General features: G+C 48.1%; 1 protein-coding gene and 1 long non-coding RNA gene across 4 annotated transcripts in view; both read left to right on the top strand.

Moving 5' to 3' along the window:
- ADAM33 (ADAM metallopeptidase domain 33) overlaps positions 1 to 9,382 on the top strand; it is a 106,002-nt gene extending 96,620 nt beyond the window's left edge. Inside the window, 5 exon segments of the mRNA XM_087962633.1 lie at positions 3,043 to 3,288; positions 5,726 to 5,858; positions 5,861 to 5,885; positions 6,675 to 6,692; positions 7,994 to 9,382. Of these exon segments, the coding sequence (XP_087818759.1) occupies positions 3,043 to 3,288; positions 5,726 to 5,858; positions 5,861 to 5,885; positions 6,675 to 6,692; positions 7,994 to 8,045 (474 nt within the window). The 3' untranslated portion in view covers positions 8,046 to 9,382.
- Positions 9,383 to 9,391: 9 nt separating this feature from the next.
- On the top strand, positions 9,392 to 11,757 carry LOC148130624 (uncharacterized). 3 transcript variants are annotated; one of them, XR_015749141.1, is made up of 2 exons: positions 9,392 to 11,210; positions 11,317 to 11,757. It is a non-coding gene; the product is annotated as an uncharacterized LOC148130624 (long non-coding RNA). The 3 variants fall into 3 exon arrangements; XR_015749142.1 differs by having other exon boundaries at positions 11,355 to 11,757; XR_015749140.1 differs by having other exon boundaries at positions 11,392 to 11,757.
- The last annotated feature ends 13,419 nt before the right edge of the window (positions 11,758 to 25,176 follow it).

Consider the following 25,176-nt stretch of genomic DNA (forward strand, 5'->3'; position numbering starts at 1 on the left):
TGGCCCCACCAACCCCATCTCTTCTCTGCTTCTCCATTGAGTCCCAGCTGATCGGCTGGGTCTCCTTGGTTGCTCCTGCACAGGAGAAGGGAGCTGGAAAGCAGGTCAGTGGGGTGGGGAAGGAATGGAGATTTTGCAGTACATCCTTCCCCTGCCACACCCACCAAGCCACTAAGCCACGCCCAGAGAACCTGTAGTAAAAAATGTTTGAATCCCACCACTGGTTCAGTGCCTACCAGGTCCCTTCCAACTCTGTTAAATCTGTTTAAAAATTCAGTGTACAAAAACAGCTTTTAAGTCAGAGCTGTCACGGCGTGAAATAGTAAAGCAGTTGATAATAATTTTTAGCAGATCCACCATTTGCCGCTGACAGAAGGGCAGAGAATCATTTTTGGCTGAGTTTGGGCCATTGGCTTAATTCAGATTTATCCGGCTGATTAGGAGAGAGTCAATCCATGCGGTCTGATCCTTTGAACTAAAAATCATCAATTGGGTGTTTAAATTGTTGTGCTAGGTTTTTCCTTAAGCTGGCAAATGTGTGTGGGTTATTTTGAGGGGTGTGTGTGTGTGTGTGGCGGCAGCAGAGCGGAAATCTGTGTAACGAGTAAAGTTGACTTGAAATTAAATAGTTTCACGCCTGCTTTGATTCAAATTATTGACTCCGTTCAGAGATGTTGATTCAGTTGAGAGAATGTAGAGAAAAGGAAAGTCCTACACTCAGGCAAGAAAAACCCAAAGGACCCATATAGACTGGGTGAAACCAGGCTCAATCGCGGGAACTGTCAGAGGGATCTTGGAGTCTGAGTGGACAACCAGCTAAATGGGAGCCGGCCGTGTGCAGCAGCAGCCAAAAAAGCCAACGCAATCCTAAATTGCATCAACAGAGGGATACAATCGAGATCAAGGGAGGTACTAATACCACTCTGTAAACCCTTAGTAAGGCCACATCTAGAGTCCTGCATCCAGTTTTGGTCACTGTGCAATAAAAAAGATGTTGAGATTCTAGAAAAAGTGCAGAGAAGAACAACCAGGAGGATTAAGGGGGCTGGAGGATAAAACATACAATGAACGGTTGCAGGAACTCTGGGCTTGGCTAGTCTAGGGAAGAAAAGGACCAGGGGAGACAGGATAGCAGTCTTCCAATATTTGAGGGGCTGCCATAGAGAGGAGGAAGGGGTCAAGCTGTTTTCCAAAGGACCCGAAGGCCAGACAAGGAAGAATGGATGGAAACTGACCAAGGAGAGATTCAACCTGGAAATAAGGAGGAAATTTCTGACGATGAGAACCATCCACCCATGGAACAGAAGTTGCCCTCGGAAGTTGTGGGAGCTTCATCACTGAAAGCTTTCAAGAAGCCATATGTCAGAAATGGTGCAGGGTTTCCTGCTTGGGAAGGGGGTTGGACTAGATGACCTACAAGGTCTCTTCCAACTCTGATGATCGGTTAATCTGAGTTGTGAAAATGATGTGATCCACAAGTCTGGAGCTGCACGCTACAGGTGGTCCTCGGCTTAGAGCCATTCATTTAACGACGGTCCAAAGTTACAACGGCCATGAAAAAAGCGACTGAGGAACAGTTTTCTCTCCTTTTTACGACCGTTGGAGCACTCCCGTGGCCACGTGATCGAAATTCGGACGCTTGGCAACTGGCATGTACTTATCACGGTTGCAGGTTGCCGGGGTCACGTGTTCTCCTTTTGTGACATGCCCAGCCGGATTCCGATAAGCAGAGTTTTAATGGGAGAAGGCAGATTTGTTCAATGACTGCCTGATTCACTTAACAACGGTGGTAAAAAGATTGCAAAATTGGAAATGACACACTTAAACACCTTGCTTAGCAGCTGAAATCCTGCTTTCAGTTATGTTCGTAAGTTGAGGACTACCTATAAGTAGTGCCCTAATATTTTGATAGAGAGCCAGTTTGGTGTGGTGGTTAAGGCATCAGACAGGACTAGAACTCACCGTCTCCCTGGTGATTGGCCCAAAATCAGCCAGCCGGCTTTCATGCCTAAGGCTGGACTAGAACTCACCATCTCTTAGTGATTGGGTCAGAGTCACCCAGCCAGCTTTCATGGCTAAGGTGGGACTAGAACTCACCATCTCCTAGTGATTGGGTCAGAGTCACCTAGCCAGGTTTCATGGCTAAGGCGGGCTAGAACTCACCATCTCTTAGTGATTGGGTCAGAGTCACCCAGCCAGCTTTCATGGCTAAGGTGGGACTAGAACTCACCATCTCCTAGTGATTGGGTCAGAGTCACCTAGCCAGGTTTCATGGCTAAGGTGGAACTAGAACTCACCATCTCCTAGTGATTGGCTGAAAGACACCCAGCAGGTGCCTAAGGCAGGACTGGAATTCATTGTCTCCTGGTGGTTGGCACAAAATCACCCAGTTGGCTTTCATGGCTAAGGTGGGACTAGAACTCCCAGTCTCCTGGTGATTGGCCCAAAGTCACCCAACCGGCTTTCATGGCTAAGGCGGGATTAGAACTCCCAGTCTCCTGGTGATTGGCCCAAGGTCACCCAACCGGCTTTCATGGCTAAGGCGGGACTAGAACTCCCAGTCTCCTGGTGATTGGCCCAAGGTCACCCAACCGGCTTTCATGGCTAAGGCTAGAACTCCCAGTCTCCTGGTGATTGGCCCAAGGTCACCCAACCGGCTTTCATGGCTAAGGCGGGACTAGAACTCCCAGTCTCCTGGTGATTGGCCCAAAGTCACCCAACCGGCTTTCATGGCTAAGGCGGACTAGAACTCCCAGTCTCCTAGTGATTGGCCCAAGGTCACCCAACCGGCTATGCCTAAGGCGGGACTAGAACTCCCGTCTCCTGGTGATTGGCTTAAGGTCACTCAGCTAGCTTTAATGGACTAGAATTCACCATCTCCTGGTGATTGGCCCAGAGTCACCCAGCCAGCTTTCATGCCTAAGGCGGGACTAGAACTCACCATCTCCTGGTTTCTAGCCAGGTGTTTTCATCAACTAGACCCAACTGGCAATTTTCAGCTGGGAATTTCATGCTCCCTCTCTCTTTTTCCTCTCCCCCCAGGTAGCCAAAGGCATTTCCACATTGAAGCCCAACCCTCCTCAAAGGGGCCCCCACCCCATCAACGTGGTACGACCCTTACGGCCTGGCTGTGCCCCCCCGGCCGCCCTACAGAGAGACCTCAAACCTTCCAGGCCACCGCCGTTCCATGGATCGCCTGCTATGCCTCCAAAAGGCAGATTTGGGGGTCCCACCAAACTGCCCCCTCCGAAGAAGCCCCTTCCGAGCACCCCCATCAGGCCCCCTCCGGTAAGTTGCCTGCTCCCATTTGCCTTATTAGCTTGGGGGGGTGGGGGTGGTCAGTTCTGGGACCGACTGTGATGACCCAGGGCATGACACGAAGGCAACACAGCCAGAGAACCGGTATGAGTCCCTTTAGTGGCCCCCCAATGTTCCACTTACTCTCCGGCCTGAAGGAAAACTCTCCCAAGAACCTGCAACAGCCTCTGGCTGCAGAGACTCCAGTCCAAATGCTGTAAGCAGACTGACTGCAATCAATCACTCCAGCAGGGCAAGATAAGGACTCCTCAAGGCAGTAATTCCAGCAAGACAAGATAAGCACACAGAAGCACGGCTAATAATTCAAACAGTCAGGAAGAATGCCTGCTACGAATGCGGGCCACAACTCTCAACACTAGATGAATTCAGCGTTTGTTCTCAACAAACGCCCCTTCCAACCGCCTCTCCTTTAAACTCCATCCCCAGGTGTGGCTAAATGAAGGGAATCAGGGCCCTTTCCTCCCTCGTAAGCCACACAACCCACGTTGCTCCCTTCTCCGTTCCTCCCTTCATGCCCTAGGATGAAGAGGGGACGGGCCTGGGTCTTCCTCCGAATTCCCTCTCCCTTGTTCTACCTCTCCCCTGCTCTGCCCAGCTGGACTTTGCCCTATCTCAGTTTCCTCCACAGCCAACAGAGCCACACTCTCACTCCCTGTCGGAGGTTTGTCTTCCTTCTCGGATTCAGACCCTGACGGGGGGGCATGACACCCACAATTAGCTACTAGTAGCAGGTATCCAGAGATTTTTTTCACTGCAGGGTGTGCCTAGCTGCCCTGGGGAATTCTGGGAATGAAGTCCAGCCATCTTAAAAGTAGCTAAAGGCGAGAAACACTGTCTTAGGCACATCTTATTGCTCTTTTTTGGGGATGAAAAAGCTAGATTAGTAGATCAAGGGAAGGCTCTGGATGTAATTTACCTGGAATATGAACTTCACCCATACTAGCTTGGGAATTCTGGGAGTTGAGATCTACATACTACCCTGTCAAGAAACCCTGATCTAGAGGCGCTTTCCCAATTAGGGTGGCTAGAACTTGTCTTCCAATGTGTAGCACCTTCCCCCGATTATAGCTTGTTCAACAAACCAGGTTGGAAGTCCTAGAGTTCAAACCCAGCTATTAGAACGTGAAGTTTAATGAGTAGAAACCAAGCAGCTCCGAATGCGAGGATTTGGGCTTGGCTAGTCTAGAGAAAAGAAGGACTTTTAAGGAGGACATGACAGCCGCCTTCCGAGTATTTGAGGGCTGCCCCAAAGGAAAAGGGGGGTCAAACTATTCTCCAAAAGCCCCTGAAGGCAGGATAGGAAGCACGGATGGAAACTCATCCGGGACAGAAGCAACCTGGAATTAAGAAGGAGCTTCCTAACAGTGAAGACAATTAACCAGTGGAACAGCTTGCCACCAGAAATCGTGGGTGCTCCATCACTGGGGTTTTTTAAGAAGAGACTTGATAACCATTTGTCTGGGATGGTATAAGATTTCCTGCCTGAAGGAGTCCCTTCTAACTCTGTATATCTGTCTAACGGAGAGAAGGACTAGGGGTGACATGATAGCAATCTTCCAGTACTTGAAGAGGGGGGTCCAGCTATTTTCCAAAGCCCCAGAAGGCAGGACAAGAAGCAACGGATGGAAACTAACCAAGGAGAGAAGCAACTTAGAATTAAGGACAAACTTCCTAACAGGGAGGACGATTAACCAGTGGAACAGCCTGCCGCCAGAAGTCGTGGATGCTTCATCACTGGAGGTGTTCAAGGAGAGACCGGACAGCCACTTGTCTGAAATGGGACAGACTCTCCTGATTGAGCAGGGGTTGGACTAGAAGACCTCTAAGGCCCCTTCCACAGGGGTGGGATCCAGACGGTTTGGAACCAGGGGGTGACATGATAGCCGTCTTCCCATCAGGGGTGGGATTCAGCGGGTTTTGAACCAGTTCGCATGAACCGGATGTTAAATTTGCCTTTGGTTCGTCGAACCGGTAGTCAAATTGACCGGCTGGCACTGCCCACCCTGCCCCTCCCCCTGGATGCAGCTAAGTGCAGGGTCCGTGTGGAGGCTCTCTGGGAGGGGAAAAAATGGGCCTTCCAGAAGTCCAGAAATGGGTCTGTTTCCGGCTTCCGGAGGGCCTCCAGATTTCAGCCTCCCAGAGGCCCGAGGAAAGCCTCCGGATTCTGGGGAAGGCGAAAAAACAGCCCTCTTGGAAGTTCCGATAGGCCACGCCCACCACACCCGATAGGCCATGCCCACCATGCCCGATAGGCCATGCCCACCACTCCCACCACGCCCACCCAGCAACCAGGCGTCGAACCGGTTGCTGGGATTTTTTTTGAACCTCACCCCTGCTCTTCCAGGTCTATTTTCTGACTTTGCTTTGACCGCCTGTTTCTGTTTTGCTCGTTTTCTCCCCGTGGTAGGTCAATCCTCAGGCCAGACCACCCTACAAACCCCTACCCAAGACCCTTCTGGCGAAGGACATGTCCTCCTCACCGAGCCCACCCTTGCTGGTGATGGTCCCGCCGACCGGCTCCAAGCCAGCGGGGATCGGGCCTCGAACCACCTCTCCAAACCGCTCAAGTAAGTTCGCCCGGGAACGGCGAGGCCTTCGGGGACAGCAAGTGGGGTGAAGATCTAGAATCCCGAGTCCCAGGGCAAAAAAACACCCACCCTCCACCGATTTTGCGCCCTGACTGTCTCCATCGTTTTCCTTCTCGTGCATTTCCTGCCCGGCCGATAGGAAGTCCTCGACGTAGTGACCGTAATGGAGCCTTAGCCGATTACGGCCATGGGTCATCACAGGTTGCGAAGCGAATTTACCGCGGTGGTCGCCGGTCGTTCAGCGAATCTGGCTCCCCTCCCCTTAACTTCGCTCGTCAGGAGGTTGCGAGAGGGGATCCCGTGACTCCCCCCCCAGAGCACTGAGACCGTCGTTGAAGTCCACAAGTCTTAATGTTGCCAAGCGCCTGGATTTTGACCACCTGATGGTGGGGATGCTGCCAAGGTCTTTTCATTGTGAAAAGGGCCACGTCCTGTTTTTAAGAGCTGTTGTAACTTTGCATGGTCACTAAGTGAGTCATTAAGTCGAGGACTCCCTGTAAGAGAGATCTGGAAAAGTTGAGAACATTGGAAAAGTTTGAGCCACGAACATGGACCCCACGGCACACAATTTTGTTATCTAAGCCATGGGTCTTCAACCTTCAGCAACATTAAGACTTGTGGACTTCAACTCCCAGAATTCCTCAGCCAGCTTTGCTGGCTGAAGGAATTCTGGGAGATTGAAGTCCACAAGTCTTAATGTTGCCAAGGTTGGAGACCCCTGATCTCTAAGCTACTAACACACCTTTTTCCTCTTTCTTTCTGTTTCAGGCCAGTTGCACCTCAAAGGTGAGTGTGTCGTAGCCCTGGGATTCACCTGGGGAAACCCCACTTTCTCCCCACCTCTGTTTACCTGTTTTCTGCTGGCCGTAGGCAGAACTACAATTCACTGTCTCCTGGTGATTGGCCCAAAGTCACCCAGCTGGTTTTCATGTCATAGGCAAAACTAGAACTCCCTGTCTCCTGGTATCCAAAGTGTCTCAGCTGGTTTTCATGCCTTAGTCAGAACTACAACTCACTGTCTCCTGGTGATTGGCCCAAAGTCACCCAGCTGATTTTCATGTCTTAGCCAAAACTAGAACTCTCCATCTCCTGGTGATAGGCCCAAAGTCACCCAGCTGGTTTTATGTCTTAGGCAAAACTAGAACTCACTTTCTCCTGGTGATAGGCCCAAAGTCACCTAGCTGTTTTTCATGTCTTAGCCAAAACTAGAACTCTCCATCTCCTGGTGATAGGCCCAAAGTCACCCAGCTGGTTTTCATGTCTTAGGCAAAACTAGAACTCACTTTCTCCTGGTGATAGGCCCAAAGTCACCCAGCTTGGCTTTCATGTCTAAGCCAAAACTAGAACTCTCCATCTCCTGGTGATAGGCCCAAAGTCACCCAGCTGGTTTTCACGTCTTAAGGCAAAACTAGAACTTACTTTCTCCTGGTGATAGGCCCAAAGTCACCTAGCTGTTTTCATGTCTTAGCCAAAACTAGAACTCTCCATCTCCTGGTAATAGGCCCAAAGTCACCCAGCTGGCTTTATGTCTTAGGCAAACTAGAACTCACTTTCTCCTGGTGATTGGCCCAAAGTCACCTAGCTGTTTTTCATGTCTTAGGCCAAAACTAGAACTCTCCATCTCCTGGTGATAGGCCCAAAGTCACCCAGCTGGTTTTATGTCTTAGGCAAAACTAGAACTCACTTTCTCCTGGTGATAGGCCCAAAGTCACCTAGCTGATTTATATGTCTAAGCCAAAACTAGAACTCTCCATCTTCTGGTGATTGGCCCAAAGTCACCTAGCTGGCTTTCATGCCTTAAGGCAAAACTAGAACTCCCATTCCCCTGGTGTCCAAAGTGTCTCACCTGGTTTTCATGCTTTAGTCAGAACTACAACTCACTTTCTTCTGGTGATAGGGCCCAAAATCACCCCAGCTGTTTTTTAATGTCTAAGAGAGCACTAGAACTCCTAGTTTCTAATCTTGTGCCTTAACCCCTGGACCAAACTGGATCTCTTGGTTGACCGCCAAGTGGGTTCCCTTTGTATGTTTCCCTTCTGGTTCTTCTGAAGGATTTCTGACTTCCGTTGCCTTTCTTCTTTCTTTAGACCTCTCCCAGGCTTAAAAGTTCAACCCGCTTCGTTCGCCTTCAAGAAGTGACAAGGCTTTGGTCATCCTCGGGCAACACTGCCTTCTTCATTTGCACTACTGCGCGTCCAACGCAGGGATTTTTGTTACGAGAGACATTTTTCAACTTTTTGAGGGTGGGTGGATGGATTTTTTTTGGAAAAATGGAAACAGGTCCACCAAAAAAGTGAAGAAACAAGAGAGGAGAGCTGTGGTCAGCGGTCCTTTTGTGGGGCTGTCAAGAGTAGGTTGAACCTTGAGACACGTGGCTTCAAATGATCCCCAGAAGCTTCGTGAACGTGAAGATATCATGACCTACCTCCTTATTTTGCACAACTTCATGAGATGTTTCTCTCCTGGACCGCCTAGTTCCAAATTGGGTGGACCTGGTCTTAAGTTGGTGTCACTGATTTACAGGTGGACACCCCAGTTTTCCAGACGTACGATGGAGCAAACCATGAGATGAAACCAGCTTCTCCATCTGGACATTCTTCCAGGACATTGAGCTGAGCTCCTAACCTCTGATTTGGAACATGAGTCAAATTTAGATGGTCTGGAAGAAACCAGAGAGATGATATAGAAGTCCAAGGGGGTTGATGAGCTTTGCTTGAGTCCTTCTTGACATCTGTTTCTTCCATCTGGAGAAGAAGGCCATCTCAGAACATCTCCCATGATTCCAGAAAACTGGAAGGGCTTTGGGAAATGTCCTGATTTCTTGGAAGGGTGTTGCTGGCCAAAACAGGTGTTCCTTGGGCAGCTTCTTGGTTCCTTGAAGTTGGGAGATCCAAGATCTTCATTGGGTGCAGAAAAATCTTGTCTTCTTCAACTCTCTTTCCTCCAGTTATGATGGATAGTCATTTCTATCCCACACATCAGTTGGGACAAAGTTTAGGATGTCTCTCTACAGAGCATGAATGCAAAAATCCACAACAGTCAATCCTACTGTAATCCAGGTGGCTGGCGATGAATTAAAAATAGGATCAGAGGGAGGAAGTTCTAGCTTCCCAAGAAAATCCAGTCCAATTTTTGGTCTGAGGGATGAAGTCCAGCAGAAGAACAGCACAGGGGGAACAACTTTCCTAACCCGGTACAGGCCCTGTTGACTGACAATGGGAGAGTGACTATGGGGTCATCATAGATGGTGGACCAAGTCTTGGAAGTCCACTCAGCAACCTGTTCCTGTCCATCCTGTCGCACTATGTCCCACCGCCCAGGGCCAAGAACATCATAGATGGTGGACCAAGTCTTGAAGTCCACTCAGCATCCTGTCCCTGTCCATCCTGTCCCACTCCATCCCACTACCCAGGGCCAAGAACATCATAGATGGTAGACCAAGTCTTGAGCCCACTCCTGTTCCTGTCCATCCTGTCCCACTCATAGATGGTGGACCAAGTCTTGAAGTCCACTCAGCATCCTGTCCCTGTCCATCCTGTCCCACTCCATCCCACTACCCAGGGCCAAGAACATCATAGATGGTAGACCAAGTCTTGAACCCACTCCTGTTCCTGTCCATCCTGTCCCACTCCGTCCCACCACCCAGGGCCAAGAACATCATAGATGGTGGACCAAGTCTTGAAGTCCACTCAGCATCCTGTTCCTGTCCATCCTGTCCCACTCCATCCCACTACCCAGGGCCAAGAACATCATAGATGGTAGACCAAGTCTTGAACCCACTCCTGTTCCTGTCCATCCTGTCCCACTCCGTCCCACCACCCAGGGCCAAGAACATCATACATGGTGGATCAAGCCTTTAAGTCGACTTAGCATCCTGTTCCTGTCCATCTTCTCCTGCTCTGTCCCACCAACTAGGGGCCAAAAACGTGATGGAGATGCCGGTCTTTTGCCATGTCCTCCTGTGTACCCACCTTACTTGGTGGTACGCTTTCTGACATGGTGGTTGGTTGGGTTGAGGTTGGCCCCATGGGCCAAGAAAGCCAGATGGGGCTGGACAGTAATGAGAGATGAAGCTCAGCCCTTGGTGGGTTCCTGAGGACGGTCATACCCCAACCCTGATCTTCTGCTGGGCCTACAGGAATCACCAGATTGGGACTGAAATTATTTAGATCAGGGGTCTTCGAACGTGACAGCTTTTAAGAATTCAACTCCCAGAATTCCTCCTCCAGTCATGTTAGCTCAGGACTTCTGGGAGTTGAAGTCCACAAGTCTGAAACTTGCCAAGTTGGAAGACCCATTGATTTAGATAGTCTGGAGCTCACCACAGTTGACTTAGAGAAAAGCCAGTGTAATTTCTGATTTCAGATGAGAAAGCGGGAGAGGAATGCTTTACCGGTAGTCCTCGACTTACGACTACAACTGAGTCCCCAATTTCTGCTGCTAAGTGAGTCATCGTTAAAAAAAAGTCATTGTATGATTTTTTTTTTTTTTGGCCACATATCACGGTCGCTAAATGGACAGTTATAAGTCAAGGACTGCCTCCATTCACAAATGGTCCATATCTCAGACTTCCTTATGGATAACGTGCTCAGGAAGAATTTAAAAAAATGGATATTTTGACTCTCAAGAACGGCGTTGAGCACTTGGTGATTGGAGAACTAAGCTGCCAGTCAGATCATGGACCGCCTCTGGATATGAGTGGGCGGAGCTTAGTGCCCCACCTTATTCCCAGGGTTTAGGAGCATGTCTGAACACGAACTAGATGCCTTCTCCCCCTCTAGGCCTTCTCCACAACGCCTTCCCATCTCCTGGGACCAATTGCTCCTGAGCCCAAGAACAGGGCCTGCACCCCATTGGGAAGACCCCTCTCCTCTCCTTTGAGATGCACTGATGACCTCTGGGTTGCCCGCTGTTGCCTTGCCGGATGCTGGCATTCCTGTGCCAAATGCTTTTTTTTTTTTTTCATGCGCGGAGATGCTACTGCATTGCTAGAAGGTTCTTTTGACCAGAAATCAGTTTGTTGGCGGGAGGGTGGTGTTATTTCAAACTGACCTCCCAGTCGAAACCTTCTGGCACTTTCTTTTATCTCTTCCCCCCCAATTTTGTTTGCTCTGTTGTGCTATCCCCTTAAACCAAGGGTCTCTAAAGTTGGCAACTTTAAGACTTGTGGACTTCAACTCCCAGAATTCCAGAGGTAAAAATTGTGGACTTCAATTCCCAGAATCCCAGAAGTTAAGACTTGACTTCAACACCCAGAATTCCAAAAGTTAAGACTTGTGGACTTCAACTCCCAGAATTCCAGAGGTTGAGACTTGTGGACTTCAATACCCAGAAGTTAAGACATTTGGACTTCAACTCCCAGAATCCCAGAAGTTAAGACTTGTGGACTTCAACTCCCAGAATCCCAGAGGTAAAAATTGTGGACTTCAACTCCCAGAATCCCAGAAGTTAAGACTTGTGGACTTCAACTCCCAGAATTCCAGAGGTAAAAATTGTGGACTTCAATTCCCAGAATCCCAGAAGTTAAGAGTTGTGGACTTCAATACCCAGAAGTTAAGACATTTGGACTTCAACTCCCAGAATCCCAGAAGTTAAGACTTGTGGACTTCCAACCCCCAGAATTCATAACTGGCTGAGGAATTTTGGGAGTTGAAGTCCACAAGTCTTAAAAGTTGCCAAGTTTGGAGATCCCTCAGCCTGAGTTGACTTTGCTACGTATATTCTTGAAGAGACGCCTGCGTTTGTCCGCACGAAGACCACTTGAAAAACCCGGTTCTTTGAAAACTTTAGGTCCTTTTTTAATAATAATAATAATAAATAATAATAATAAATAATTTTTAAAAAACTGAAATCCTGGTCTGTCGTTTTGAGAGATGCTTTGGGATTCCGAGGCAATGTCAGTTGTGTCCCACGCTCAGAGGTAGAGTTGAGGGCCGTCTGATTTCTTGAAGCATGTAATTTTGAGGGGCTCCCCTTGTAATTTTGGGTGTTTGACAACTGACATGTATTTATGATTTCCAAAAGTAGCCAGATTAGCTTAATGACCACATTATTAAGTTTATTTTATTTTATTTTATTTATTTATTTGATTTGTCAATTGCTTATCAAATAATAGGTATAAGTATATACATAGTTAGGAATACATGAAATGGGTACATATAAGAAAAATAAAAGAAACAATAGGACAGGGACGGTATAAGGATAAACATAGTTATGAATACATGAAATGGGTACATATAAGAAAAATAAAAGAAACAATAGGACAGGGACAGTAGGCATATATTGGTGCGCTTATGCACGACCCCTACAGACCTTTTAGGAAACGGGTAAGGTCAATAGTAGACAGTCTAAGTTAACAACTGCACTATTTCACTTAGCAACTGTGGCAGAAAAGGGAGTAAAATGGGGTGGGACTTGGTTAACAATTTTTGCTTAATGATGGACATTCTGGTCCCAGTTGCACTTGGTAGTCGAAAACTATCTTACGTACATATCAGTTATAGAGCAGCTGTTATGCAGGGTGGCCACCAGATGGCAACAGAACCCCACAATTCAGAATCCCAATCTTTCAAAGCATTTTCTGCTCTTATTGACCATTTTAGCTTGGGAACTTTTCCCTCTCCCTTGTGTATATATTTCCAACCCTCTCATGTCTTAATCCTATTTTAATAGTCTTTGTCCTGAAACACATCAAAGATCTCTTGTGGCAGCTAGAAGGGCCTCGAGTCAATTTCTTCTCCCTGCTCTACTAAGTGAAGGTCTGGAGATGCTTTGAAGAGTAGCCAAAGAAATCAGCTTCTGGGGGTCCCTGCCAGGGAACAGGTCCGAGTGGATGGATTAGGTTCTCACCAGGACCAGGCCTGGCAGAAGTCAAAGAGGGAAGAATTTAAATTAGATGTGCGATTGTCATAAAAGGCAAAGATTTCTTTGCGATAATCTACATGGAGATGAAATTTTCCAGCCCATCAACATCCATTCACCACACTTGGAATATGGCATCTAGTTTGGGTCACCATATCATTAAAAAGATGTTGAGATTCTGGAAAAAAAAATGCAGAAAAGAGCAACAAAGATTATTAGGGACCTGGAGGATAAAACCTACAAAGAACGATTGCAGGAACTGGGTATGTCTGCTTTACTGGATAAAGCAGTGGGGGAGACATAGTTTTCCCCCCCATTTTTGAGGGGCTGCCCCAAAGACCAGGGGATCCATCTATCCTCCAAAGCACCTGAAAGACCAGAAGCAATGGATGGGTGGACTTCAACTCCCAGAATCCCCCAGCCAGCATGCTTTAAGTTGGGTGGACTTCAACTCCCAGAATCCTCCATCCAGCATGCTTTAAGATGGGGGGACTTCAACTCCCAGAATCCTCCATCCAGCATGCTTTAAGATGGGGGACTTCAACTCCCAGAATCCTCCCATCCAGCATGCTTTAAGATGGGGGACTTCAACTCCCAGAATCCTCCATCCAGCATGCATGCTTTAAGATGGGGGGACTTCAACTCCCAGAATCCTCCATCCAGCATGCTTTAAGATGGGGGGACTTCAACTCCCAGAATCCTCCATCCAGCATGCTTTAAGATGGGTGGACATCAACTCCCAGAATCCTCCATCCAGCATGCTTTAAGTTGGGTGGACTTCAACTCCCAGAATCCTCCATCCAGCATGCTTTAAGATGGGTGGACTTCAACTCCCAGAATCCTCCATCCAGCATGCTTTAAGATGAGTGGACATCCACTCCCAGAATCCTCCATCTGGCATGTTTTAAGATGGGTGGACTTCAACTCCCAGAATCCCCCAGCCAGCATGCTTTAAGAGGGGTGGACATCCACTCCCAGAATCCTCCATCCAGCATGTTTTAAGATGGGTGGACTTCAACTCCCAGAATCCCCCATCCGGCATGCTTTAAGTTGGGTGGACTTCAACTCCCAGAATCCTCCATCCAGCATGCTTTAAGAAGAGTGGACATCAACTCCCAGAATCCTCCATCCAGCATGCTTTAAGTTGGGTGGACTTCAACTCCCAGAATCCTCCATCCAGCATGCTTTAAGAGGGATAGACTTCAACTCCCAGAATCCTCCATCCAGCATGCTTTAAGATGGGTGGACTTCAATTCCCAGAATCCCCCAACCAGACGTTTTGAAGTTCCTTCCCACCTCTGTCGCTCCTGAGTTCCCCTCTCATCTCCCCCTCAGAGCTAGACTTCACCTGAAGAGGGAGGCTTGATTGCAGAACCCACCGCAAATCCTCCCCTCCAAGCTGGGATGTCCTCCATCTAACCACCAGGGTGGTGAGAAGGTCCTGTCCGCACATCGTCCAAATCTTCTTGTCCTCCCTTTCCACTCACCTCCCCCTCCCTTCCTCCCTTGATTCTGGCTTGTTCTCTTAATAACCAGCAAGGGTTCAGCTTTAATTATGTTGTGAAGAAGCGGCTCCCTTCGCAAGTAAATATTTGAAAATTGTCACGTTAATGGGAATAATAAGGATTTAACCTTCCCGGATTTGTTTAATCCTCTCCGAAAGGCGCTTAAGACATTAGCAATCATTAGGAAATCTAGCCAGCATCCTCACGGGGTCTAGGGGAGGAGGCGAGCATCCGTCGCATCATGCATCGCGAAAGGGAGACCCGTGGGTTGTGTGGGGCTGCACCCTCGGGGCGCATTCCTTAGTAGCTGCGTTGGGAACATCACCCTATGGCTTTGATCTCATGCAGGGGAGGGATTCAACCTTTTTTTTACTACCGGTTCTGTGGGCGTGGCCTGGTGGGTGGGGCATGGCTTGGTAGGCCTGGCTAGGGCGTGGCAGGGGAAGGTGACTGCAAAACCCACCTTCCCTCCTCGCCCCACTAACCTGCTTTCCAGCTCCGGACAACCAAAGGCCCGTTCTCCTGTGCAGGGCAACCAAATCCCCCTCTCCACTAACCTGCTTCCAGTGTTCTCCTGTGCAGGAGACCCAGGCGATCAGTTGTGGGTGTGGCTTGGTGGGCATGGTGTTCTGTGGGTGTGGTATTCTGTGGGTGTGGCTTGGTGGGTGTGGCAGGGGAAGGATATACTGCAAAATCCACCTCCCCTCCTCGCCCCACTAACCTGCTTTCCAGCTCCGTTCTCCTGTGCAGGGCAACCAAAGGAGACCCAGCCGGTCAGCTGTGGGGGTGGCTTGGTGGGCATGCTGTTCTGTGGGTGTGGTATTCTGTGGGTGTGGCTTGGTGGGTGTGGCAGAGGAAGGATGTACTGCAGAATCCCCCTTCCCTCCCCACCCCACTAACCTGCTTTCCAGCTCCCTTCTCCTGTGCAGGGCAACCAAAGGAGACTCAGCCGATCAGCTGGGACTCGATGGGAGGCAAGAGAAGAGGTTGACCTTTCATTGGCTGACCTTGTTACCAAGCTCTATTCCAATTCATGAATATACTCCGACAACCCAACCTGCCAATCCCAATCGAAGCCCTTGAGTTGCTGGCGAACACGAGAGCCGATAGAATCCGCTGATGGATTCTGAAATTCTGATCACATGACCCTGGGGGAGTGGGAGAAAGAGTTCTACGTCACTTTTTTTCAGTGCTGTTCTCACTTGGGTCACTAAACAAATGGTCCTAAGTTCAAGGACGGCCATCCCCATCAGATGAAGGACTTGCCTGCAAAAGATCTTCATATTTTCTCCCAAATTAGCTATTTAATTATATAGGACAATGAACCAGTGGAACAGCTTGCCACCAGAAATTGCGGGCGCTCCATCACTGGAGGTTTTTAAGAAGAGATTGGACAGCCTTCTGTCTGGAATGGTCTCCCCATCTTGAGCAGGGGAGGGGGTTGGACTAGAAGACCTCCAGGGTCCCTTCCAGCTCTATTCCTATTCTATTCTGTTCTGTTCTACTCTATTCTATTTTTTTTATTGTATTCTATTCTATATTTCTATTCTTTTTCTATTCTATTCTATTTTTTATTGTATTCTATTCTATATTTCTATTCTGTTCTCTTCTCTTCTATTTTTTATTCTATTCTGTTCTATATTTCTATTCTATTCTAAATTCTAATCTATATTCTATTTTGTTCTATATTTCTATTCTATTCTATATTTCTATTCTGTTCTATATTTCTATTCTATTCTGTTCTATATTTCTCTCTCTTCTGTTCTATATTTCTATTCTATTCTATTCTAAATTCTATTCTATTCTATATTCTATTCTATAGTTCTTATTCTATTCTATTCTATTCTATTCTATTCAGTTCTTATTCTATTCTATTCTATTCTATTCTATTCTATTCTATTCTATTCTATTCTATTCTATTCTATTCTATTCTATTCTTCTTATTCCATTCTATTTTTCTATTCTATTTTATTTTCTATTCCATTCCATTCTCTATTATTATTTTTCTTTCCAGGGTGATGGAAAAATCCGGGGTCCTTTTAGACAAGTGCCAATCAATCTGTGGATTGTGGGTTCATGACAAGATGCAGGAGTGTCCTCCAGTTTTGGACAGTTTCCCCAGGAAATTGGACAGATTTATTGACGATTGCGTGGTTAAGAGAGCCGGCTCAGTGTCGGGACTACAGGCTCCGGGCTGGGGACCAAGAACATCAAAATGTCCTACTTAGGCAGGATGCCCACCTGAAGTGACTTTGAATCGGTCGTTCTTCATCAGCCCAGGGGGAAGCCGATGCCAAGATATTTCCAGAAATGTTGCCAAGAAACCCACATGGTTTTGTCCAGGAAGTTGTCAGGAGCCAAGACTAACACAAAACCATGCGTGTGAGGTCCTTGGTGCACTCAGAGCTGGATAATTTTCTTGCAGATGCCCCAAAGGTGCATTTTGTGTTGTTGTTTTTTCGCAAGAGGCAACTGGACTTTCTGGTTTTCCTTTGAAGACCTTTCGCTTCTCATCCCAGAAGCTTCTTCAGCTCTGACTGGATGGTGGGGAAGGGAAGGATTGATGTTCCTTGCAGACAGCTGGTCATTTGCATCCTTTTAGAGGGTCGTTGAGGCCACTTGGAGGTTGATCTGTGTCGTCAGTTGTTCCCAAAAGTGTTTTTTATATGGGCAAGAGGCAACTGGACTTTCTGTTTTTTTTTCTTTCTTTGAAGACTTTTCACTTCTCATCCCAGAAGCTTCTTCAGCTTTGATCTTTGGAGGCATTTTGCTGTGAAGACGAGCAAAACGTCTTCAAAGGAAAACCAGAAAGTCCAGTTGCCTCTTGAAACAGCCATTATCATCTGGGACAACTGAGGACACAGATCAACCTCCAAGCCACCTCAACGACTCTCTAAAAAGGATGCAAATGACCAGCGGTCTGCAAAGAAAATCAATCCTTCCATTCTCCACCATCCAATCAGAGCTGAAAAAGCTTCTGGGATGAGAAGCGAAACGTCTTCAAAGGAAAACCAGAAAGTCCAGTTGCCTCTTGGAAAAAAAGCACCTCATGAACTGGATGACTGGAAATCTCTACAGCCATTTAGCTTTTCCTTGCTGACGTTTTCCTTGCTAACCAACTAGGTAACATCATCAATGCTAGGAGGGAAGGGGGTTTGTGGAGAGGAAGAAGAGGAGGAGAAGGAGGAGGAGAAGAAAGAAGAGGAGGAAGAAGGATGTGGGGTCCTTCGTGTTCTCTGAGCTTGATGGTTTTCTTGCAGACATTTCATGACCCAACCAGGTAACAAAATCAGGGCTAGAAGGGAGGGGGTGTTTGCAGAGAGGAGGAGGAGGAGGAGGAGGAAGAGGAGGAGGAGGAGGAGGAGGAGGAAGAGGAAGAGGAGGAGGAGGAGGACTGTAGGGTTGAGCCTGGTGGTTTTCTTGCAGACGTTTCATGACCCAACCAGGTAACCTCATCAGTGCAAGAAGGGAGTGGGGTTTGTGCAGGGAGGAGAAAAGGAAGCAGATGAGAAGGAAGGAGAGAAGGAGGCGAACAAAGGAGAGGAGGAGGAGGAGAAGGATGAAACGGACTGTGGGGTCCTTGGTGCTCTCTGAACTTGGTGGTTTTCTTGCAGATGTTTCATGACCCAACTAGGTAACATCATCAGTGCTAGAAGGGAGTGGGAGGAGGAGGAGGAGGAGGAGGAGGAGGAGGAGGAGGAGGAGGAGGAGGAGGAGGAGGAGGAGGAGGAGGAGGAGGAGGAGGAGGAGGAGGAGGAGGAGGAGGAAATGATTGGGGTCCTTGGTGCTCTCTGAGCTTGGTGGCTTTCTTGCAAATGTTTCAACCAACTAGGTAACATCATCATCTAAGCGAAGCGGAGGGGTGAAAGGAGGAGGAGGACTCCTTGGTGCTCCTGACTTACAAGCAGGATAGGCAAGATCCCTTAAGACTGTAAGTCGAGGACTTCCTGTGCATCATCTCCAAGCTGTGACTGGGCATCATTCTTCAAGTTGTCCTTCCATAAAGGGGTTTTCGCAGCTGGATTTGGGAGGGATTTTCCTGTTGCCTTTCTCCATGGGGTTGACCATGTTTGATCCAGACATCCGAGGACCCCCTTCGTAGAGGACCTTCAAGGAGACGAATCTTTCCAGCCTAAACAATTGAACAATTTCTAACAGGATTGAATCACCTTAACGAAGCTTTCTGTTGATTTTAATCCGTCGTAATCTACGGAAGCTCACCTTCTATTATATAATAAAACAGAGCCTAGCCTTTTGCCTCCCTAATGATAGATAACGGGAGTCAATTGCATTTTAACCAGGTTTCCCTGTTTCTTAGGGGGTGAGATCTTCAAAAAGAGCTCTTGTCGAGGGCTCGTCACCAAAGGACGCACTTCATTTCAATTTCATTGATTGAACCCTTTACCCATGAACATTGCTGAACATGCCTTAGCCTCTGTTAGAGCGCGGGAGTGACGGGTTAAATCACACAAAGTCCCTCCTCCCCAATTTTCAGTCTGCCTCTGTGGAAAACTCAACAGTTTATAAAAATAATCTCCTCCTCCTCTTCCTCCGTCTCTTCCTCCTCCCTCTTCCTCCTTCTCTTCCTCCTTCCTCCCTCTTCCTCCTTCTCTTCCTCCTTCTCTTCCTCCTCCCTCCCTCTTCCTCCTTCTCTTCCTCTCCTCCCTCCCTCTTTCTCCTTCTCTTCCTCCTCCCTCTTCCTCCTTCTCTTCCTCCTCCCTCCCTCTTCCTCCTTCTCTTCCTCCTCCCTTCCCTCTTCTCTCCTCCCTCTTCCTCCTTCTCTTCCTCCCCTCTTCCTCCTTCTCTTCCTCCTCCCTCCCTCTTCCTCCTTCTCTTCCTCCTCCCTCTTCCTCCTTCTCTTCCTCCTCCCTCCCTCCTCCTCTTCCCTCCTCCATCTTCCTCCTTCTCTTCCTCCTTCCTCCCTCTTCCTCCTTCTCTTCCTCCTTCTCTTCCTCCTCCATCCCTCTTTCTCCTTCTCTTCCTCCTCCCTCTTCCTCCTTCTCTTCCTCCTCCCTCCCTCTGCCTCCTTCTCTTCCTCCTCCCTCCCACTTCCTCCTTCTCTTCCTCCTCCCTCCCTCTTCCTCCTTCTCTTCCTCCTCCCTCCCTCTTCCTCCTTCTCTTCCTCCTCCCTCCCTCTTCTCTCCTCCTCCCTCTCTTCCTCCTCCCTCCCTCCTCTTCCTCCTTTTCTTCCTCCTCCCTCCTCTTCCTCCTTCTCTTCCTCCTTCCTCTTCCTCCTTCTCTTCCTCCTCCCTCCCCTCTTCCTCCTTCTCTTCCTCCTCCCTCCCTCTTCCTTCTTCTCTCCTCCTTCCTCTCTTCCTCCTTCTCTTCCTCCTCCCCTCCCTTCCTCCTCCCCTTCTTTTTCTTCTTCTGCACTTCCCTCTGTCCCTTTGTTCTGAAAGGCAAGCTTGCTTCTCTTTCATCTCCCTGGTTTGGCTCCGTCATCAAAAGCCGTGTGGTTCCAGGGCAAAATTGGGATGGATGCCCTCAGCGGGAATCCAGAGCATTTCAAGGCAGACCATGAAAGGCTGCACAGAATTGATTTGTTAGCTTTGATGGTGTCACCCAACTTTTCTTGTGTTTACCAGAAGTCCTCATTGCTCTTCCTTCGGGGGATTGACAGGAGTTCTTCCTTGATCATTGGCTTGGCCAACATTGACATCTTCTTTGCATCTTGCAGGCCCTTTTTATTGTAGTGGTAAAGGCGCTGGTTTTACCACTACAATCCCTTGGAAGGCAAGGCGATCCAACCTGTTGGTCCTAGAGGAGGAGATCAACCCTGGCTGCTCTTTAAAAGGCCAGATCCTGAAGATGAAACTCAAAGACTTTGGCCACCTGACAAGAAGGAAGGAAGGACTCTCTGGAGAAGAGCCTAATGCTGGGAACGATGGAGGGCAAAAGAAGAAGCGGGTGGCAGAGAAGGAGGTGGCTGAATAGAGTCACAGAAGCAGTTGGTGTCGTGCCCCTGTCAGAGTCTGAATCCGAGGAGGAAGCCAAACAACCGACAGGGAGGAGGAGTGTGGCTCCATTGGCTGTGGAGGAAACTGGGGAAGGGCAAAGTCCAACTGGGCAGAGCAGGGGGAGAGGTAGAACAAGGGAGAGGGAGTTCAGAGCAAGACCCAGGCCCACTCCCTCTTCATCCTAGGGCACGCAAGGAGGACCAGAGAAGGGAGCAACGTTGGTTGCATGGCTTATGGGGGAGGAAAGGGCCCTGATTCCCTTCATTAGCCACACCTGTGAATGAGAGCTTAAAAGAGATACAAGCTAAGTGCAGCATCTGCTGGGAGCAAACGTGAGTTTATCTTGTGTTGACTGTAGTTATCTGTGTTCCTGGCATCTTGCCAACCAGGTTGAATTATTGTCGTTCCTTCATGTCTGGAATTCCTTCTCTTGCCCTGCTGGATTAATGACCTCCTCTTGCCTCGATTGGACTTATAGTTACAGTTTATGTTGACCATCTTTTGGACTCGATTCCCTGCAGCCCAAGGCTGTTCCTGGGAGAGTTTTTCTCCAGCCCAGAAGGTAACCAGGACACTGGGGGCAAAGTTGGAGCTAATAAAGGGACTCCTACTGATTATCTGACTGGGTTGCCTTTTTGCCACGCTCCTTTGGGTCATCACAGTCGGCGTGAATTTAAATAGAAGATGGTAGAGGACAGGAAGGCCTGGAGGAACATTGTCCATGGGGTCATGATGGGTTGGACATGACTTCGCAACTAACAACAACAAAGGGCACTGGTTAGAAACCAGAAGATGGTGAGTTGTAGCCCTACCTTCCATATAAAGACTGTTAAGCCTGGATTCCCCAACGGGTGTTAAGGAAAACAAACTAAACAAAACGTGCAGTGAAGTCAGATAGGAAGGCAGGTAAATGTGTGAGATAAGTTTTCTAGTTAACACGCAGTAAAAATACAGATACGCTTGTGCTATCAAAAATATAGTTTATTCCATTTAAGAATTATAGCATAGTCAAAATAAACGGTCCATTAGTCATATATCAATTTCAGTCAAGTCTTGTCGGGGATACTCTATTTGCAAAGTCCGTGTTGAATAGCCAATGTCAGTTCACTTACAATAAATCAGTCCAATCTTTATCTTCTCTCCGTTGAGAAATATCAACACTCCTTTTTCTTTCCCCGTTCCAGCAAGAACGCACTCATCAATCCATCCAGTAATTAGGGATCTTCAAGCCAGAGAGAGCGAGCTGCAATTGCCTCGCTTCTTATATTGTGCTTTTACAACCACACCCTTAATTACATTCTTGCTGTTAAAGTTACACACACTTTAATTAACAAACCATGATACCATATTTATTATTTTTACCCAAACCAGTTAGGGTAAACAATGTTATCCCTAACAAAGACAGTTGATAGACATTTTTTTTCCCGGCGTGTAATGAAATGAACAGAGAAAGTCGGCTTTTTAGAGCAGGGGTTGCCAACCTTTTGGACCTCAGGGAGCACCAAACTCATAATTTTAAATCCTGCGGACCAGAGACCCTGGGAAAATCCCCCCCCCAAAAGTCTGCAGGAAAATCCCCCACCCCGTTTTCCTACCAATCGATCATTCTTTATTTGGGATCTCAGGATACCGCCTCCAGCTCTGTTCTCAGGGAGAGAGAGAAAGAGAGAGAGAGACTTTTGGCTTCCTGCAAGGAAAGCAGCAGAAGCCGCAGAAGTCTTTCTTTCTCTCCACCAAACTCCACCAGAAACGAGTCTTTGCCAGCTCAGCCTCTTGGAGCAGGAGGCCCTGCAGGGTCCCAAAGACTCATTTCTGGCAGAGTTTGGGGGAGAGAAAGAGAGACTTTGGCTGCTTTCCTTGCGTGCAGCCAAAAGCAGAAGAAGAAAGAAGCGGAAAGAAGCAGCCCGGTGGCCAGACCCGGCACGTGGGGTGTGTAGGGCAAGTTCCCCCCCTCCGCCCTTTCCTCCCCTCCCCTCACTACCTCGTGTTGTTCGCAATGCAAGCGACGCAAGCCTTGTGTTCCCGCGGGCCAGCGCAGCCTTGTGTTCCTGCACAGCCTGGATTAATTGCTTGGGGGGGGGATATTTCTCTGCGGACCACCATTTTTTCTTGCACCACCAGTGGTCCCTGGCCCACTGGTTGGCAACCACCGTTTTAGAGAAGACAAACCTTCAGTTGTTTCCTCCAAAGAAAGGGGATTATTTCCCCCCCCCACCGTTTCCTCATTTTGGAAACATTTCCGCTGCTTCTTTTCTAAGGTGCAAATTGCAAGGAAGGGGAGAAAAGTGGAGGGCAGCCTCTAATTTACCCATCAAAGCTGATCCAGGAGTTGTGCTGAACCAAGCAGAAAGCATTTGACTTCAAGCTAAGAATAAGATTTCCCGAGAAACTATTTAAAGAAATAAAGTTCTCCTTGAAGTACCGAACGCGCATCTCGGCTTGTTGGAAATGCAGGCTTCCCGGTCTGGGTGATGGGCGAATTCCGGCCTCCTCCAGCTTGAGAACACGTAGTCATTGATTTACATTCATTTAGCGACGGTCAGACGTTAACCACAGCACTGCAAATAGGGGCTTGTGTCGAGTTGAATGAAAAGGAGGAACGGAGGGGACATGATAGCGGTCCTCTGAGATTTGACAGGTTGCCACAAAGAAGAAAGACTTGTTCTGCCAAGGATCTGAAAGCAGGACAAGAAGCGACGGATGGAAGCTGGTTTGCAGATACAGATGAACAGAGTTGGAAAGGGACTTTGGAGGTCATCTAGTCCAACCCCCCCCGCCCAAGCAGGAGACCCTACACCATTTCCAACAGAGGGCCATCCAGTCTCACCTTGAAGGTCTCAAGTGATGGCGCTCCCACAACTTCTGAAGGCAACTTCTGTTCCCTGGGTTGATTGTTCTCACGGTCAGAAAATTCCTCCTTATTTCTAGGTTGAATCTCTCCTTGCTCAGTTTCCATCCATTAATCCTTGTTTGGGCTTTGGAGAATAGCTTGACCCCTTCCTCCTCTCTGTGGCAGCCCCTCAAATATTGGAAGGCTGCTCTCCTATCTCCCCTGGTCCTTCTCTTCCCTAGACTAGCCAAGCCCAGTCCCTGTAACCATTCTTCGTATGTTTTAGTCTCCAGGCCTTTGATCTTATTAGATAGATTCAGATTAACAGAATTAGAAGGGACCTTATAGGTCATCTAGTCCAATCCCCTGCCCAAGCAGGAGACACTACACCATTTCTGACAGATGGCAGTCCAGGCTCTTCTTGAAGGTCTCAAGTGATGAAGCTCCCACAACGTCCAAAGGCAGCTTCTGTTCCATGGGTAGATTATTCTCACTGTCAGAAAGTTTCTCCTTATTTCCAGGTTGAATCTCTCCTTGCTCAGTTTCCATCCATTATTCCTTGTTTGGGCTTTAGAAAATAGCTTGACCCCTTCCTATCTGTGGCAGCCCCTCAAATATTGGAAGATGCTCTCCTGTCTCCCCTGGTCCTTCTCTTCCTTAGACTATCCAGGCCCAGTTCCTGCAACCGTTCATCGTAGGTTTTGGCCTCTAGTCCCCAAATCAAGCTAATCACGGAGAGAAGCAACCAAGAAATAGGATTTCCTGACACTGAGAACAATTTATCCGTGGAATGGCTTTCCTTCTGAAGTTGTGAAGGCTCCAACACTGGAAGTTTTTTTTTTTTTAAAAAGATTGTCTGAAATGCTCTAGGGTTTCCTGCCTGAGCAGGGGGTTAGACTAGAAGACCTCCAAGGTCCCTTCCAACTCTGTCATTCTATTCTGATCAAGGAGAGAAGCAACTTAGAACTAAGGAGAAATCTCTCGACAGTGAGACCAATTAGCTCTCCCTCACAAGCACTGAGTGGATTGTTTATCTAGCTTGTAACACTTTTACGAGGTGTGAAATGCTCTTGGCTGAACGCCCAGAAGTTCAATTAAACCTATTAAGAGCTGTTCCCTTGCTGCTTGTCTTTCTGAGGTTATTGGAGGCTCTGTGAGCCCCGCAGAGTCTTAGCTAGCTGCTCTCCTGAGCCCCTGCAAAACCCCCAGCAGTCCACCCCTGGTTAGGCTAGACTAGAAGACCTTTAAGGTTCCTTCCAACTGTGTTATTCTCTTATTCTGTTATATATGAGCCAGCCGCGTGCGGTGGTGGCCCCAAAAGCCAATGCAATCCTAGGCTGCCTTAACAGAGGGATAGAATCAAGACCGCATCCTGTGATGAGACCTTAAACTCCCTCAAACACTCCACATCTGCCTATCCTAGGTCCTTGGGAAGGACTCCAGAGGCAGAGGAAAATGTCAAATCCAGTCTGAACACCTGGCTGGCTGCGCAACCAACCGTAAGGATAATAGATGAAGCAAACTGGAATTCAGAAATGTTTATCCTTACACCGCACAGGAGCTAAAAGGCTCAACGGTGCGTGAGATAAATCTGTGTTTTGCGTTACACCTCAGGCCCGGACTTGTAAAGGCTGCAATCTTAATTATATTTCCCTGGCATTAAAAGTTCCATTGGATGTGTTTCTGAGCAGACAGAGTTAGGATTTTTTTCCCCATATGGGGCGTTAAGATAAGCTTCTCTCGCTGGCTCGCTGTCAAAGCTCTCGCTGACCTACCAGGAATAAAAATAAAAAAAACTTTGATTGCATCATCATTGAGATTATTTACTAATAGAGACAAAGTGCTCTGGTTACACGAAGCATTAAAGGGCGATGAAAATAAATATATAGTCGAGTTGGAGAATGTTGCTTTACGGCAAGTTCAGAGGGCCTGGTGTGAAGTCAGAGTGGAGGTGAATAAGGGAAGTTAGAGTGGGCCTTCCATGCAGATTTTTCTGAAGCTCTTGGACATTGGATTTTGTAACCAAGCGTGGAGGTCCTTGGTGCTCTCTAAGCTTGGTGGTTTTCTTGCAGAAGTTTCATGACCCAACTGGGTAACATCATCAGTGCTAGAAGGGA

This window comes from Notechis scutatus, chromosome 4 (assembly GCF_049901735.1).
Source record: "Notechis scutatus isolate UNSWTSFEM ecotype Mainland chromosome 4, rNotScu1.2, whole genome shotgun sequence".
NCBI classification, from domain to species: domain Eukaryota; kingdom Metazoa; phylum Chordata; class Lepidosauria; order Squamata; family Elapidae; genus Notechis; species Notechis scutatus.